Source organism: Rhinopithecus roxellana, chromosome 2 (assembly GCF_007565055.1).
Source record: "Rhinopithecus roxellana isolate Shanxi Qingling chromosome 2, ASM756505v1, whole genome shotgun sequence".
Classification (NCBI taxonomy): Eukaryota; Metazoa; Chordata; class Mammalia; order Primates; family Cercopithecidae; genus Rhinopithecus; species Rhinopithecus roxellana.
The window spans coordinates 145,004,935-145,021,794 of NC_044550.1; the positions used below are offsets into that span (position 1 = coordinate 145,004,935).

General features: G+C 41.0%; 1 protein-coding gene across 22 annotated transcripts in view; it reads left to right on the forward strand.

Annotated features, from left to right (window-relative positions):
- LIMCH1 (LIM and calponin homology domains 1) overlaps positions 1-16,860 on the forward strand; it is a 352,171-nt gene that overhangs the window by 272,488 nt on the left and 62,823 nt on the right. For 12 of the 22 annotated variants that reach the window (XM_010384733.2, XM_010384727.2, XM_010384765.2 and 9 more), the window contains 6 exons: positions 4,686-4,988; positions 7,481-7,723; positions 9,149-9,478; positions 10,739-10,857; positions 10,967-11,075; positions 11,537-11,797. The exons of 9 other annotated variants lie outside the window; for them this stretch is intronic. In XM_010384733.2, the coding sequence (XP_010383035.1) occupies positions 4,686-4,988; positions 7,481-7,723; positions 9,149-9,478; positions 10,739-10,857; positions 10,967-11,075; positions 11,537-11,797 (1,365 nt within the window). The remainder of the gene's footprint in view (positions 1-4,685; positions 4,989-7,480; positions 7,724-9,148; positions 9,479-10,738; positions 10,858-10,966; positions 11,076-11,536; positions 11,798-16,860) is intronic. One more of the 22 variants, XM_030921869.1, reaches the window with a different exon arrangement.

The window sequence follows — 16,860 nt, forward strand, 5'->3', positions numbered from 1 at the left end:
ACAGATAATCATGCATATTCTAAACATGTATGTGCTTCTGGAATAGTCTAACATAAAATTGTGCTTATGTTACAAACAGCTCTCTGAGTTTATTAAATAATGAAGAGTAATATAATAAAATCTTTTTTTAATCCAGATTTTTTAAAGTTTTGATACAGAGACCTTATCAGACACATTTTTTTTTTCTGCATCCCTTGAGCATCCCATATCCCATGTACCAGAGACCGGACTAGATGCTGAGAAGACAAAAATAATAATAGTGAGGGGAATAATATCTCCTCACTAGGTACCATTTTTCAGACCTCTCCCACTTCTGCCTTTAAGGACATAGTAGTAGGTAATAAGTGATACAGATAAGAATATGAACTTACGTGAAATTTTAATCTTCCTGTCTTTGACACACATTTTTCGTTTATATCACATGTGTAAAGTCTTTAAGCTAGTGTTTACCAAGGATACCATCATCCTTAGAGTATCTAAAATAGCAGGGGGAGAAGAGGGGGAGCTGCATTAAGCTAATTCAGCACACTCAGGAATAATGGTCATGTAGAGAAGAGAAGTGGGGCAAAGACTGGGAAGTCCATACACGTACTGTGACACTTCAGTAACTGGGACGTTTATTTTATTAAAAACTTTGAACTCTTTTATGACAATTCCCATTCACTGTACAAACATCAAATCATAGTTTAAAAATGTAATTCTAATGAATAGATATTATCTTTGTTTATTTCACTTCCATTCACGTTTCCTGTTATCTGGCTTAATTTTAACCTATTTCATTCAAGTTAGCTCTCATATGCAGAAATTTGCAGGTCAGTTAATGTCATTGCCTCAGATCTTCTGACTTAGCATTTAAAATTGGGCTCTGGATAATTATGCATATTCTCAGAGAATGTTCCCAATAGCAACACAACACAGCTGCTCCAAACACCCAGAATTCATTTGTTAGGCAGATTTTTCAGCTGCCAGCCAGCTCTCTCATAAAGGTTTTACACATAGCATGCCACCAGCCTGGCATGTCTACGTCTTTGTCACTTACTTTTTTGCATGCCACAAGAGTTGAGAGTCATTCTAAGTTTATCCACATTTGGGATCCTGCTTTTAATGTGGCAGAAAGTAGCTTAACTGGAATGAAGTATCATGAAGAAGAAAAGGACTCTTGGTGTCTGAAAAATAGGAATTTAAATCATTGAAATACGCTGATACCTCTCAAGGCATTTTAACCTCAGTGTTCTGTCTTTGACATCCAGATGAATTCCGGCCAGCACGTCTTTGCACCCAACAAGAGGACCACTTGTTGTGGCCCGTTTCTCAGCTGGGAAATGTTTGTAGAGATGAGTGAGATAATAGAGCCATGTCCGAGGGGAGGAGCATATAGATGAACAACAAAGCTTTCTTTTGTAGACTGTTTTTTGTTTGCTTGTTTCCCAAGTATTCTTAAACACCCTGCTAGGCTGGGTGCGGTGGCCCAAACCTATAATCCCAGCATTTTGGGAGGCTGAGGCGGGCGAATCACTTGAGGTCAGGAGTTCGAGACCAGCCTGGCCAACATAGTGAAACCCTGTCTCTACTAAAAATACAAGAAAATTAGCCAGGCGTGGTGGCATATGCCTGTAATCCCAGCTACTTTGGAGGCTGAGGCAAGAGAATTGCTTGAACCCGGGAGGCAGAGGTTGCAGTGAGCCGAGATCGCATCACTGCACTCCAGCCTGGGCAACAGAGTGAGACTCGTATTATCTTTAAGACAATATACAAACGGGAGCAAAGGCACATGTTATTTCATTTTCACATGAGGTCAAAAACCTATAAGTCCCAAGCTTCCTGTCAAACAATATATTAGCAGTATCTTAGCATCAAGAGACAGAAAGTAGGACTTCTTAATAAATGTGTGGAGTTTAATGTTTATTAGAGTTTCCACTGAAGGGAAAAAGTATATAAATTACTTTTTCTTCTATTTTATTTTATGGTTGTGCTAACTTAATTATCCCCCAAATATCAGAGTCTGCCAAAGAAGCCGAGATTTCTGTTTTTAAGAGGATAAAATAAGAACCAAGATGCACTTCCCCTGAATTAAAATGCCATAGAGATTTGAGTTCTTTTACTTGGTGTTTCCCACTGGAGAAGTAAACTTTTTTTTGAACTGAATTATAGGTTTCATGTGATTGTACTTCTTTTCTAATTGTTTTCATATGTTTCAGCACTCAGTGCTTGCTTTCTGCTAGTCTGTGGATCTTCTCAACCACGTAGTAATTAATTACAGAGGGGAAAACAAGGCAGGGGGCGGGGTGGGGGGTGTAAAAAAACCTGCGAGGAACAATAGACATTTTAGAAATCTTTAGAGGAAGAGCAGATGCAGCTAAGTGCCAGACACGGATTCCTCTACCGTCCTCCTTACCAGACGCCGGTTCACCATGGCTGCTGAACAGATCCTCGGGTATCGGGGACCAGCCAGGCACATAACTTGCACAAACCTTTGTGACTCTGGATGTATTAGGGCAGTGCAGAAGTAATTGTGGTTTTGCCATTTTTAAAGGTAAAAACCTCAATTACTTGTGCACCGACCAAACAGCTGCCCTGATTGGAGATGGGGTGAACAGGGAGGTTTCCAGTGTCACCCAAAACATTCCCAGGGGGACTAACAGACTTTTTTGGAGAGCAGAGTTTCCTTCATTGGAACACACTAGCTACCAATCTAAGCTGGTTGCTTATGCATTGCCAAGTAAAACTGGGTGAAAGAAAATGCCAGCTCTTCCTTAGTTGAAATCATTATCTCATTCACTTTGAAATATATAAGCCTCAGAAACGTTGAGACAAGAGCTTTTCTTCCCCCTCACCTGCTTTGGACCCATACTCTCTCCTACCAAGATAGCTAGCCTGCTTTTCTTTAGGTAAGGCTGTGCAGGATCACCAGTTGGAGGCAGGGCTTGGCATTTCTCGTTTCACATTGTGCTGTATTCCTTCCACATGATACAATGAGCTGTGCCCCCAAAGCAACTCCTTCTTCCCAAAGCTACTCATCTATGAGTGACTTGGATGAAATAAAAGTGCCAAACCTCCTCATGAATATAAATCCAGACAGCCTGGGCCTGCCTCTTGAGTATACTTCAATTAATTTACCTGAGTTCAGATGGCTTGAATTAGAGACCTTAATATTCTCTTCTGCAAAGTGGGCATCATAATTCCTATTTTGCAGGGTTGTCATCAAAGTTAGTGTATCTGGAATGTTCTAGCTACTAAGAGTTGTAGTTATTGAAAAATAAAGTAAAACAGACCCAAGTTTCACAAAAGACTGCTCTTAAGGTCCTTCAAAGAAAAAAAAAGCACATTATAAAAGTCATTTAAATATTTTGATACCTAGATGCCTGTGAATACAATCCTGCATATCTACCTTATACATATTATTTATTATTTCAAGGCCAACAGTGCCAGCTCAAAACTTATATCATTATGTTTTGCTCTCCATGAATCTGCCTTGAAGCTCTGAACTTAAAAGACTCAAGCAATTAGTGGAAAATCAGTCACTGTGACAGTTTTTCAAGGGTGGGGAGTGTCTTCAGATAGCCAATGGTATGAAAACTTTCTTCACCCTCTTTTTTTTTATCTATTTTTTTAAGTCCACGTATCTAAATTGAGATCCTTTGAAATGAGTCTTGCCACACTGGGCATTTAGCCTAAAAATAAACACCCAAGGGAATTTGCAGCCTGGCTGGGTTCACGAGATGCACAAGGGACCAGATTCTCCCTGCTCAAATTGGCATCGCAAATTTGCAGGGCCATTTGCATAAACATGAATATTTTATTCCAAAAAAATCTGCCTGAGCTGGGGGAGGTTGGAGCCCAGGACTGTTTGGTTTGTCCAAAAGTGGAAAGAATGTTGCTCTTTGGACTTCAGGGGTTCAAGCAGAAGATCTGCTCCTAAATTAGGGTATGAGAGCTCTGATTGCACTGCTGCGTTCCAGCCTGGGTGACAGAACAAGACCCTGTCTCTTGAAAAAAAGAAAAAGAAGAGTTGGGAGGTGGAGAGACAGGAGGATGGAAGAGGGAAGAAAGGGTTGCTGATGGAAAGGTGCAGGGTAAGATAAGCTTCCTGGGAGTGGAGGACCATGGGAATGGAATAGTTTAAGACCATCCTATGAGTGGTCGTAAACTATCCCAGATGTTTCAGGTTAGCTCAGCCCTGAAGAAAGAATTCCTTACATTTTGTAATCTGTTACACATTCTAGGTGTGGTGTCACACAGCTGCATTCATTTGTTTTCCCCCAAATCAGTTTCTTGGTGGCTCAATTTTTTGCCCTGTCAGTCAAAAACAAATTAAATGTCTACGGGGTACTAATGTGCTAAAGAAAAAAGAACAGTAACAAAAAGCTTCCCATTTTTCCCCAAGTTCATGCAAAGAATCTGCACTGTCCCTTTCAGAGCCATTTAGGATCCTGCCTTTCTGTTGCTGATGGAAGCCCTGAAAATTAAATGAATTTTTAGTATTGCTAGTGTCTGGCTAAATTCAAGGTTTTAAAACCCACCCTAACTATGCTGCAACTCTGGACTGAAATAATGAACAGATGCCATTTGAACTAACAATATCGAGAAGACTTTTCACTAACAACACAGTTGTCTGTCTAGAGATGGGGATTTAATTTTTTTTTGTCAGATCACATGTGGAGTCCCATTTAATTTTCCCCTATCAGTCAAAAACAGTTAAGTGAAGAGAAAGAAGCTATTCGTGATATTGTCCTTCACAAAGAAAACTCTGTCCTGACCCACCAACATGGCAACGATTCAGAGGCAGAAGGTGAAGTTGTGTGTCGACTGCCTGATCTTGAGAAGGATGACTTTGCTGCAAGGAGAGCAAGGATGAACCAAACCAAGCCAATGGTGCCATTAAATCAACTCCTCTATGGCCCTTATCCAAAGAAAGGGGCAGAGAAATCAGATGGCAGCAAACAGCTCTCAAAGGGAATCTCAAAAAAAAGAAGTCTAGAATATAAAAGGTGTGCGTAGTGTGTGTGTGTGTGTGTGTGTATGTGTGTGTGTCTATGAAAGAGAGACAGGGAGAGAGGACATAATTAAGTGAAGTCAATTTGTATTGTACCCCCTCCAGTTCCTCTTTCCAGCCCCTCAATTATATGTACTTTGTAATGGGGGTTTATTTTGAAGCGGAACTTTAGATATTCAATCTCCGCTAAATGCAGATGGCAGACAGTAGAGTGTCCATGTCCAAAATAGGGCTGAATTTGCCAAAGAAACATTGAATTCCAGTGTGTAGATGTGCTGAATCAGGACTCATCACCACATATGGGTGCTGGTGTCATCAGTTGGCATTATTAGCAAAAATAGACATGTACTATTGCCTATCAGAGAGCAGCCACCTCTCACAGCTGCTCCAGTCCATTCAAAGGAAGCAGAAAAGTGCTAAAAGTGCTTCTCTCTTATTGGCTCCGTTTAGATGTTGGAAGGAAGAAAAATGAGCCTTGTTCTTTCTTCTCTCACACCAGCAGCATCACCTGGACAAATGATAATCAGTATTTCCAATCAAAAACACTTCTCAAACTTATAATATACTTCTATATGTTCTGTCATAGAAATTGTTTTCAGGCCAGTTTCCTTCTGCCAACATTTCCCCCGTCCTCTTAATACATGTTGGAGTGAATTGGGGAAAGGAAAATTATAGTAAGATGGAATTTGACCAGTGATTTTTGTCCTAATAGGGAGATATGATTTCATTTAGGGTGCCCACTTGCTGAATTTCATCCTGCAGAGTTAGTCATTTGTGTATTTTTCCTTATATGAAAATCAGCTAGAGATAGCATCTACATTATTGAATTGTCATCTTTTTGCCCATCACTTTAGAGGTTTTTAAGCCTGTTGAACTTAGTATATAATTATTTCCGCTGTGCTTTAGACAATTAAAATTGTTCTTTGGGCAGAGTTGTTGAGCTCAGTGGAGTAGTTGATCTTTTTTATTTTTCTTAGGAAGTACCAGATACAAAAACCCATGAGAGATACCTGGATATAGAACAGGGATTAGATAAGAGAAAATCTGGCATCATTTCTTTACAGGACACATTATAGCTTCAGGAGGCCCTTGGTCTTTGCCATTGCAGTTGGCAGGCCTTGTAACAAACCATTTTTGGAGGGCCTTGTGGGAGGGATCAGTTGTGCAAGTGAAACAAAGACTTTTGGATAACTGACTAACGTCAAGGCATATTGATGACAATCAGCAATTTGAGTCAGGAAAAGGACTAACCTTTGTATCTCCCTTTTTTCCTTTCTCCTCCATGCAATTTTAATTCCTGATATATCCAGCTACATTTGTCTGTTGTCACCTGACTCTGTGTTTGTGGACACAGTTCTGGGTCTGAAGCAGCCCTTGACCTCTCTAGATAGCATCAAATAACTTATTTAAAAAAAAAAAAAAAAAAAAAAAAGGTCCCTAGTGCCTCTTTGCTATGCCCTTCCTTCATCTCCTTCCTCAAACTAAGAAAATTCTGTAGCCTTTCTATTTTTGTGGGCTCTGCAAGCATGCCAAATCATCGAGGTAACAAAAGACCACCTCTTGATTTTCCAGCTTGAATGATATATTTTGTGGGAAAATTAATAGGCTCTATTTATGTATTTTTTGAGATTTTTCTATCCCAAGAAGGATATTTAGTTAGAAATAGACTTTTAATGGAATATTTATATATATAAATGCCACAGCTTTGGTTTAAATCGCAGTTTTGTCAACACTAGCCAGATAGTGTTCACTTCATAGGAGAACAATTGAAAATATCAATTTTAGCATCAATAAAGGTGAACGGTTATTAACACAAGAAACAAGTGGGTATTGACCCTGTCAATCCGGGTAAAGAAGAACACCCTCTGCTTTTCAAGGTTGCCTTAGCCAGACCTGACTAATGCCGTGAAGCAGACGGTGAGTTTAAACGTTGAAACTTTATGTTCAGAATTGACTTAGATGTACTTTCTGGCAGCTGTGGGTTTAGGTTTGAGATATTTAATATGTGAACAACGTTCCAGCTATCTCCAAACTAATCCTAGAATTTGGATCATGCAGAGCTCATTACGAACATTTTACTAGTGCAGTAAAAAACATTCCAAGAGGGCTGAGGGATTCAATCAGAAAACCTGAATTCATTACAGTAACTTGAATAGTGTGGGAATTGGGCATCATTACCATCCAACCAAAATCTCATTACCATTAGTAATCTTTCAGCAGGCATGGCTTCTCTTCCTAAACTGTAGTTGAGACTATCATCTGGAAGGGGGAAAAAAACCTCTGTCTCATTCAGAATTATAATAAGGGTGATATAGATGAAAGTCATCACAGCTCCCATTGATTCCATTTTTGAGAAAGGGAAAAGCGTTTCCATCATTTTGTTCTGTCCTCAGCCTGTGAGTTTCCATGTTTGACATTCTCTTTGTCTGCTCCCCTTCCTTGAACTTGATTTTTCCACTGGTGTGGGGGCCTGGATCAAATGGACAGAAACCAGGGCCACACAGAAGAGATGAAGTCGATAGTGACCTGTAACATGAGGGCTCAGGAAAGTGAACCTGTGGAAGGAGGACTCAGGAAGGTGCCAGATCGTCACAAGGATGACCTGGCCCAGCGGAGAATTCAGGGCAGCCTTGCCCCTCACCGTGAGCCCCCGAGCTTCATTACACTCTCCAACATAACAGAAGCCGACTTGGAGACATGGGAGAGACTCAAAGTGTCAGGAAAAGCGAGGTGTGTCATGTTTCCCACCAGTTTCCCCCTAGCAGTCACGGTATTTCATTTTGAAGGCATGAAATGCTTATCTTTGTGTCTTTTTTTTTTTTTTTTTTTTTTTTTTTTTCCTGTCAGGGTCTTGCTCTATTGCCCAGGCTGGAATACAGTGGCTTGATCACAGCTCACTGTACCCTCGATTCCTGGGCTCAAGCAGTCCTCTCCCTCAGCCTCTTGAGTAGCTGGGACTACAGGCCCATGCCACCATACCTGGTTAATCTTTTGATTTTTTGTGGAGACAAGGTCTCACTATGCCGCCCATGCTGATCTTGAACTCCTGGGCTCAAGGGATCCTCCCACCTCAGCTTCCCAAAGACTTGGGATTACAGGCATGAGCGATGGGACCTGGCCAAAATTTTAATTAATTAATTTTTTTTTTTAAATAGAGATGGGGTCTTGCTATGTTGCTGAGGCTGGTCTTGAACACTTAGGGCTCCTAGGGCTCAAGTGATCCTTCCATATCAGCCTCCCAAAGTGCTGGGATTACAGGCATGAGCCACCATGCAGACCCCTCGTATCATTTCTTATTTTGATGGCTTGAAAAAGTGCCTCTCACATCACAGAGCTCCTGGAGCTCAGCATATTCAGCATGAGGTGAATTTATTAATACCAAAAGTTACAAACCACATGGAGAGAAAACATTCTCTTTTTAACCCAGCCACCTTTCCAAGAATGGTTATTTATTTTGATAGACTTGTTTACTGTAAATAATTTAAACTTGACTTTCAAATAATTTTAATTATTCCACAGTACCTAAGATTTTCTTATGCTCTTATTTATGATGTTAGAGATGTTAGAATTGATGTTTTGAAAGCTATGGAAGCTTAAAGACAAGGTAATGATCATTTCTAGGCAAGACAATGATCATTTCTTCATTTGAGTGTTAATGAAAAAGCAGTTCTGCTCTAGCCTTAAAAATATTTTTCATATAGTCTTCCCTCAGTATCCGTGCTTGATTCTAGAATTCCCCTTGGATTCCAAAATTCTTGGAGGCTCAAGTCCCTTGTATGAAATGATATAGTATTTACATATAACCTGTGCACATCCTCCCATATACTTTAAATTATCTGTAGATTACTGATAATAGCTACATTAACATAAGCATACCTTATACATGTATACCTAACACAGTGCTTTCACATCACTTTATTCATGTGGATTCAATGTAGTACTTAGTGCACGGCAAATTCAAGTTTTGCTTTTTGAAAATCTGTGGAATTTTTTTGTCCCAAATAATTTCCATTGACGTTGGTTGAATCCTGTCAGTGGGATGCTGAACTCACTAATAGGGAGGGCCAACTACTTCTAGTTGCTTTTTTTTTTTTTTCAAACGTCTTATTGCTTTGTACTTAGACATTTTTAGAACTTATTTCTGGTTTTGACTAGGGATGGAGATGTTCAGCACATCTGTGCTTCTGAGCCTTCCCCAGAAATTAAAGCAGAAACTGCCATTCATGATGACTTTGCCAACCGCAAAGCAAGGGCCTCTAAGAAAGCTTCCAGCCCCAGGCAAAAGTTTGTGCACTTTGGGCCAGTGACGGAGATAGATCAGCAGAAATGGAAGCGGCTTAGCATTGGCAAGGCTGGGCCTAGAGAGGATGAAGAAGAAGTCATCTGTCATGGCAGCAAGATTCAAACGGGCTCTGTGTCTCCTGTCTCAGCGGCCACTTCCAGCTTAAAGGGGCACCAAATGCTTAATCCACAAAATGACTGCAGGTATTTTTTGCCATACATGTGCAAGGATAGCTGCATGGGAGTCGCTGCCGCTTTTAAAGAGTTTGCTGAAGTATGTTATACAAACCCCTAGAGATGACCTAGTTTTAACAGACTGTGTATAGCAGAGAAGTAAGGTTAGTGGGTCCGCCTGGGGGGACATGTGTGTGAAGTTAAATGGCAGGCATCCATTTTGATTCTGTTGTCACCAGAATCGCTGCCTGGGAATGCCAATAATCTTGGCAAATGACCCTTTTTCCCTCAGCTGCATCCAGTACTATTTTATTAGTTGAAAATACTGAACGAGCTAAATGGAATGTTTTAATGATATCACTAGGGTTTCCTGGGCTTATGTATAACCTTTCTCTTTCCTATCCCTTAGAGAGAAGAAGAAAAAGTTATTAGTATCATGAGTTCACGTTTTGGACATCTAAGTAGACGTATTAAAAAAGTAAAGGTCTCCTTCCTCTCCCACTTTTTAAAATTATATAATAAATCAGGAGTCTTAAAACTCTCCTCTTTGGGGGTTTCTGTAAGTCAAGACTTTCCTTGGATGAATCGCCATCCAAATGTGTGAGGGAAGAACACCTTAGAGGCCTGTCCCAGTTCTTATCCTCCCTGGAGGCCACCCAGTTTTGAGTTCCCAAGCCCTCTTTTGGGGATTTGGTTCTGTGGGCTGGTAGGAAGCACATATAGGACATGTGTAAAACTGGATTGCCCTGGGAACCTCCATTCCCTCTGTGCGGCAGGAGCAAAGGGAGGCTCTCCGTAGCAGGAGGAAGTGTTCATAGCATTCTTCTTTATATCTTGCCCTTGAAATCCAAAGGAAATGATGGGTGGCCTATGACCTATAGAAGGGTTTTTTTGGTTCCAGACCTGGGGTGACACCATAGAAGAGAGAAGGCTATAAACACCCCAAATAAAGAGTTGAGGTTTCAGAGGATGGTGGGGATCTGAGGTGGGGAGAAGGGGGTAGGAAATTAATAAGAAATACATCCTCGAGGCCTTGAATCCTGAGAGGCCCATCATTCAGTCTTGTGGTGACAAAGTCACGCCAGCCTTGTTTGACCTTCATAGGCCCTAGCCAGAGTTCACATTCCATTATCTCAATCTGATTATCTCATCCTTACTAACCAGCCTTACGAATGAGAGCAGCCACATTCTTCTCTTACTAATCTTTCAGTCCCAAGGACTTTCATTGTCTTCTTTTGTAACCCTTGTTCCTCTCCTCTCTTGCCACCAATGCTACTTGATCGTCTGCAGAACAGTGAATTCTGGCCAAGGTGACTATTACAGAAGAGCCTCATGGCTGGCTCCTGTGCCGGAGTCTCAGGAAGAGTGGGGCTGCGGTCTGGGCGAGTGCTCGAGGGGGATAGAGGAAGGTGAGGAGCAGTTTTTCCTGCCTTCCCAGGAGGTGAAGGAGGGCAGGTGGGGTCAGGGCCTCTGGTGTGAATTCTTTCCTAGGAGTGAAACTGTCCTCTCTGGCTTTAGTTACATCCAAACAGCTGCCACAGGATGGCAAAGAAGAAGCGGAAAGTGCTCCAAGAGATTCTGAGAGACTGTCAAAGGCAGAAAGATCAGAGGAGAGCAGCCAGCCACTGTGAGCATCTTGCCTGTGCTCCGCTCCGTGGTGTGTTGCCCCTGCTGTGTGTGGCTGTCGTGTTCCCAAAAAACAGCTTAAAGTCACAGTCTGCACTTGGCGACTGATAGAGCGTGGAGTAAAGTCAATAAAAGAGTGTGCTCATCCCAAGATCAGAGTTCTGCTTCTGGTGCCCGCTCTGGGTAGAGATTTTAGCCTTTGCATGTGGCTGAGTACTGGCCAAATTTCATTCTCAGGACTCATGAAACCCAAAAAGGGACCCCCATTCCTGTGTGAGTATCAGCTGCATGACAGAGGGTCACAGTATTCAAAAGGGAGATTTCCTGCTCAGCTGCTCTGTGTGCTGCTGCCTCCAGGGACGCTGGCTTCTTCTGTCTTGAATTAACGCCAGTGAGTGATGCTACTGAAAATATCTTTAGCAGTAAGTGGCCTTTGACTGGCTGGACTGAATGTTGCCCTAGGGCGTGTCCTCTGGCCTCTGAGTGTGAGGCCTCAGGGACAGAAGAGAAGTTGGAGAAGATGATAGCTCCTGCCTGGAGTGGCAGTGGACTGAAAGGTCAGCGAAAGTTGGATGATTCACGAAAAGACGACATGATGGCCAGGAGAACTGGGATGTCCCTTAGGCACACTGGATCCAACCCAAACCAGTTCCTTCCAGTTCCATTTGCAAAGCAACAGGATGTGGAAGAATCTTCCAAGGGTCTACCCATGAAAGATCAGAGGTCAGAAGGTTATTCTGTGCTCTTGTGACTGTTTCTTCAGTCTGAGCTTTCAGTGTGTTCTTAATGCATTATGGCACTTCAGTGCCACTTACCTGCTGTTGCTAGCAGAAACAGAATGATTAAAATTGGCCTCATCTGCCAAGAATTTTTTCCTCTTTTCTGCATGTAAGCAGGTGTAATTCAGTGGTGAATTTACCTGTTAAACATTTTTTTCTGACTCTGGTGGACTGAATAAATGGGAAATTATTTTATTTCTTTCTAGCTCACATAGTTGGGTAAAAGGGTTGAACTTCTTTCTGATTTGCTTGATTTCACTCTGATTCCAGGTCCAAAGATGATTAATACATTTATAAAAGTTGTAATTATATTAATTTTTCCACATTAGCAAATACTCATTGCCTTCTGGAGGTAGGATTTCTATTCCATGCTCTGACTTGACTTAGAGTCAACCATGACTTGATGACGAGTAAGGAAATAATTATCCTGGGGTTCCTGTTCCAGTTTAGAGTCCTATATGTTAAAGCCTCTCTTGCCATTTAATAAAAGTGATACATTTTTGTTAAATGTGTGGTCAGCCTACCAATGTAGGGCAAAGAAGTGAGGAGAGCTTTGCATAATTTATAAGCTCACCATAAAACAGGAAGCAATGGAGTTCTGCTTCTCCAAGGACCCTGATGGCAGTGGGAGAGAAGGCAAAGTGGGAGGCAAGGAGAACAGTAGGTAATCTCTCCAGATTTTTTAAAAAAATCAATAACCTAGCCATCTTGATCATCTGGATTTAATCTATATTTTACATTCTTCTGAATAAAACAGTAATGGAGCCTAGCACTGTTTTCAGGGAGCAGAAGTAATATTTGTGTTTTACAACCACAGATTTCTTTATAGCATTTCCTCTATGTCTGCTCCCTCAAGCTCACCTTGTCCTGGGAATTCACAGGTAGGTTGAAGGAATCTATGTTAGCTCCATTTCACAAATAAGAAGACTGATGTAGAGAAAAGCTACATGAGTGGATCGCACATGATTCCCGAGCTTGTTAGGGCTGGGAAGACAGAGGAACAGAGTGGTGAAGCTGGTCCTCCACACTCACTTTCCAGATGCCGTGGACTTGACCCTGGGTCCGCAGACTTCTGTAAAGTAAGGTAGAATGGAAGGAAAGAAGGAGGTGAGGCCTAGAGACTGCCTACTGGATATATTTACGTGCTCTCCTGTTCACTTATTCCTTATACCACCTTCGAGAGGAAGAATTTCCATCTGCGTTTTGCAATTAGGAAACCGAGGTCCACATGTCCACAGCTGGTACTTACAAAGCCAAGATCCAAACTCAGCTCTATTGGAGTGGAAACGCACCATCCCTCTCCAGCATGATGCCTACACAAGTAAATAGAGGGGACTGTGGAAGCCTGAGGAATTCTGTCACCGTTTTTTTTTTTTTTTTTTTTTTTTTTTTTTTTTTTTTTTGAGATGGAGTCTTGCTTTGTTGCCCAGACGGGAGTGCAGGGCCTGATCTCATCTCACTGAAACCTCTGCCCGTTCAAGTGATTCTCATGCTTCAGCCTCCTGAATAGCTGGGATTATAGGCGCCCACCACCATACCCAGCTAATTTTTGTATTTTTAGTAGAGATGGGGTTTTGCTGTGTTGGCCAGGCTGCTCTGGAACCCCTGACCTCAAATGATCCACCCGCATCGGCCTCCCAAAGTCCTGGGATTACAGGCTTGAGCCACTGCACCTGGCCTGTCACTTTCTTTGTGATTTGGGAAAGCATCCTCTTTATTTTCACATGGGAATGGGTGGTTACTCTGAATACAAAGAGGAATGGTCAGGTGAACTATGTGACATATTGTGTGATTGAGCCAGCAAACACCACAGGGATGCACGTTTCCTTTCAACAAGTGTTTATTGAGTAATAATCACTATGTGTAAAGCACTGTGCTGGGTGCTGGGTGGTGATCTTAGATGAGCAGTAAAAACACTTTAAATTAAGCTAATGCTAGTTCATGATATAGAAATAGATAACTATCAAATTATTGATTCTGAAATGCTTTATTAGTAGTAGAAGTTACATAAATACAGGCAATGGGTGCATAGGCTGTTCCCTTTTATCTTTCTACCTACCCCTACCCTCAAAAGTAAACTTTATTTTATTTATTTATTTATTTACTTTTTTGAGACAAAATCTCACTCCATCACCCAAGCTAGTGTGATCACAGTTCACTGCAGCGTGTACCTTCCAGGCTCAAGCAATCCTCCCATCTCAGCCTCCCAGGTAGCTGGGACCATAGGTGTACACCACTAGACCTGGCAAATTTTTTTTTGTTTGTTTGTTTTTCTTTTGTAGAGACAGTCTCACTATATTGCCCAGGCTGGTCTTGAACTCCTGGGCTCAAGTGATCCTCCCACTTCAGCTTCCCAAGTGTTGGGATTATAGGCATGAGCTGCCATGCCTGGCCTCAAAATTAAACTTTATTGACTTTCTTTTTTTGTAGGATGCTTATGTCAACTGTGACATGTCTGGCCAATTTTGTACCTCATAACCTATTGGCTCACGTACTTTGCATTAAAAAGAACACTTTATTACTTTTTTTTTTTTGCTAACTTGCCTTTACTTTTTGATCTCCTGTAGGATGATTGGGAAAGTCACTTGACACCTCAGCTCTGATTATCTTCCCCTTGCCAGCAAAGGCAATTCTGCTTAAGTTGGTGCCCTTTTAAAGCTAATATATTAGTCTCACAGGAAATTATTTAAACACGCAGTACATAGTAAAGAGATAAATGAAGGTTATCTTCAGAAACTGGGCTATTCTTTTCAATTTCTTGAGCACCTGATAAGTATTTAATAAATACTTACTGACTAGTCTGACCACTGTTCAGGGAACCCAAACAGAAAAAATGTCTGCTCCTGTGGGGCTTACATTTTGGTATAGATCTACATTTATTGGTAGGGATGTCCATGAAATACTGTTAATTACTTTGTGTAGCATAATTTAAATTCAGATATATCCTACATGCAACAACATAGTTGAAAAACTCACAAAATGTGCTAAAGAAGCCAAACTCAAGAGTACATACTATTTGAGTCTGTTTACATAGTACAAAACACTCAACACTAATCTATGCGTATGTTCAGTTTGTGAAAATTCATTGAAGTATATGTGTGGTATGTGCACTTTCTGTATGTATCTTATACTTCAATAAAATGTTAATTAAAATATTCAAATTGAAACACAAAAACACATAGCAACTATTAATAGATTCTTGATTAACCATCCATTGGGAAGAAATTCTCTGCTCTCTTCCACAGATAACTTAGAAAACACTATGTTCGAATAAATTTATTCCAATAGGCCTATTTATTAACTGGGAAACACCTAGTCTTCAGAATTAATGTTGCCCTTTCTTCCCTTCCTCTTCCCCTTCCCTTTCCATCAGAGTCTCACTCTGTCGTCACCTGGGCTGGAGTGCAGTGGCATGATCTCTGCAACCTCCGCCTCCCCAGCTCAAGTAATTCTCCTGCCTCATCCTCCAGAGTAGCTGGGACCACAGGCGTGCTCCACCACGCCCAGCTAATTTTTTGTGTTATTGGTAGAGACAAGGCTTCACCATGTGCCCAGGCTGGTCTTGAACTCCTGAGCTCAAGCGATCTGCCTGCCTTGGCCTCCCAAGTGCTGGGATTACAAGCATGAGCCACTACACCCAGCCCACTCTCTTTTGATGTGAAAGAATCTGCTTTAATGTAGTAGTGTTTTGGAAAATTGAGAATATTAGGTTCAACTGAAGCACCTTCTGATACCCTGGAGAAGGAGAAGATGAGTCTTATTCCCAGAAGAAAAACATTCACAGACCCTTTCCTTGTCTTGTTTTTGGCCTTTTCAACAGAGATTTGGGGTTTTGCACTGGTATGGTTGCCTTCACTGTGAATTAAATAATTATCATTGAATGTACATTATTCTAGAATGATAAAAGCATAAGAGAGAAGGGGGTATGTGTGTGTACACTCATGCATTCTGGGGTGTTTTCTTTAAGACTGCAGGAAGAGATGTTTAGAAATTACCCTTTTCCTGTAAACTGTTGTGAAACTGATCATGGGACCAGGTAATTTTTGCTGCTGACTCCAAAATGTAATTTATTGGAAACTGGAAGCAGGATGTATTTTCTTTACTATTCTTTGTCCACCATCAGAATTGCAGAAAGGAGGAGCTTTTCAGGGTATAGGTAAGAACTGACCCTTAAAGTTTACCTTTGCTGAAGAGACAGGCATTTGTGGGAGCTGTGTTGTTTTTTTGTTTTGTTTTGTTTCTTTAAATGTGCTTGAAATATGTCTTGTAATGTTCTAATATTTTTCTAATTTAGTCTTTTTGCTTTAGACTCATTTAGACTTCAAGTGACTATTGCAGAGGGTACAACTTTATGGATCTAAATTATCAGGAGAATATAAAAGATTAGAAAAAAAACTTTAGTTTTTCAAGTTATGGAATATCATCCAAGCCTGGTTTTGATTAAAACTACCAGTTTTCTAGGAATTGTGGTTTCTGTCAAATGCATGTGGAAGGCACTGATTGGGGTTCTGGTTAACTTTCAGAAAACTGCAGAAACACTCTTTGATGTTATTTGTGCAAATGCATTAACGTATCAGGGACAGGGTCAGTAAGGGTGCACTTGTACAGTGGTTGTCCATTACAGCCCATTACTGCTGAACATAAAGGCACAAAAAGTTGAACTGTTCGTGAATGACTGTAATACATGTTTGTTTTCTAAGCTGCCTTCTCTAAACATTGTGGATTGCACCTAAGCCTTCCTGTGTTTATATTGAACAGATTCTTTCTTTTTGGGTAGTGTGGGGATTATTTTTATTTCTCTTCTGGGTTTTGGGATAAATTTTGCATTTTTTAGAAACATCAAGACTTGTCTTTGATTTTCAGCAGTCAATGAATATTGCTAATTGTATAATGCCACTTCTCTTTCACTATCTCAGCAAAAAAGGTTTGGCGCACATGTATTTCACCAGCAGTTTTTATTTCCAGCTTGCTTACAGCATTCACTTTCAACTCCACCAGTCCTCTAAT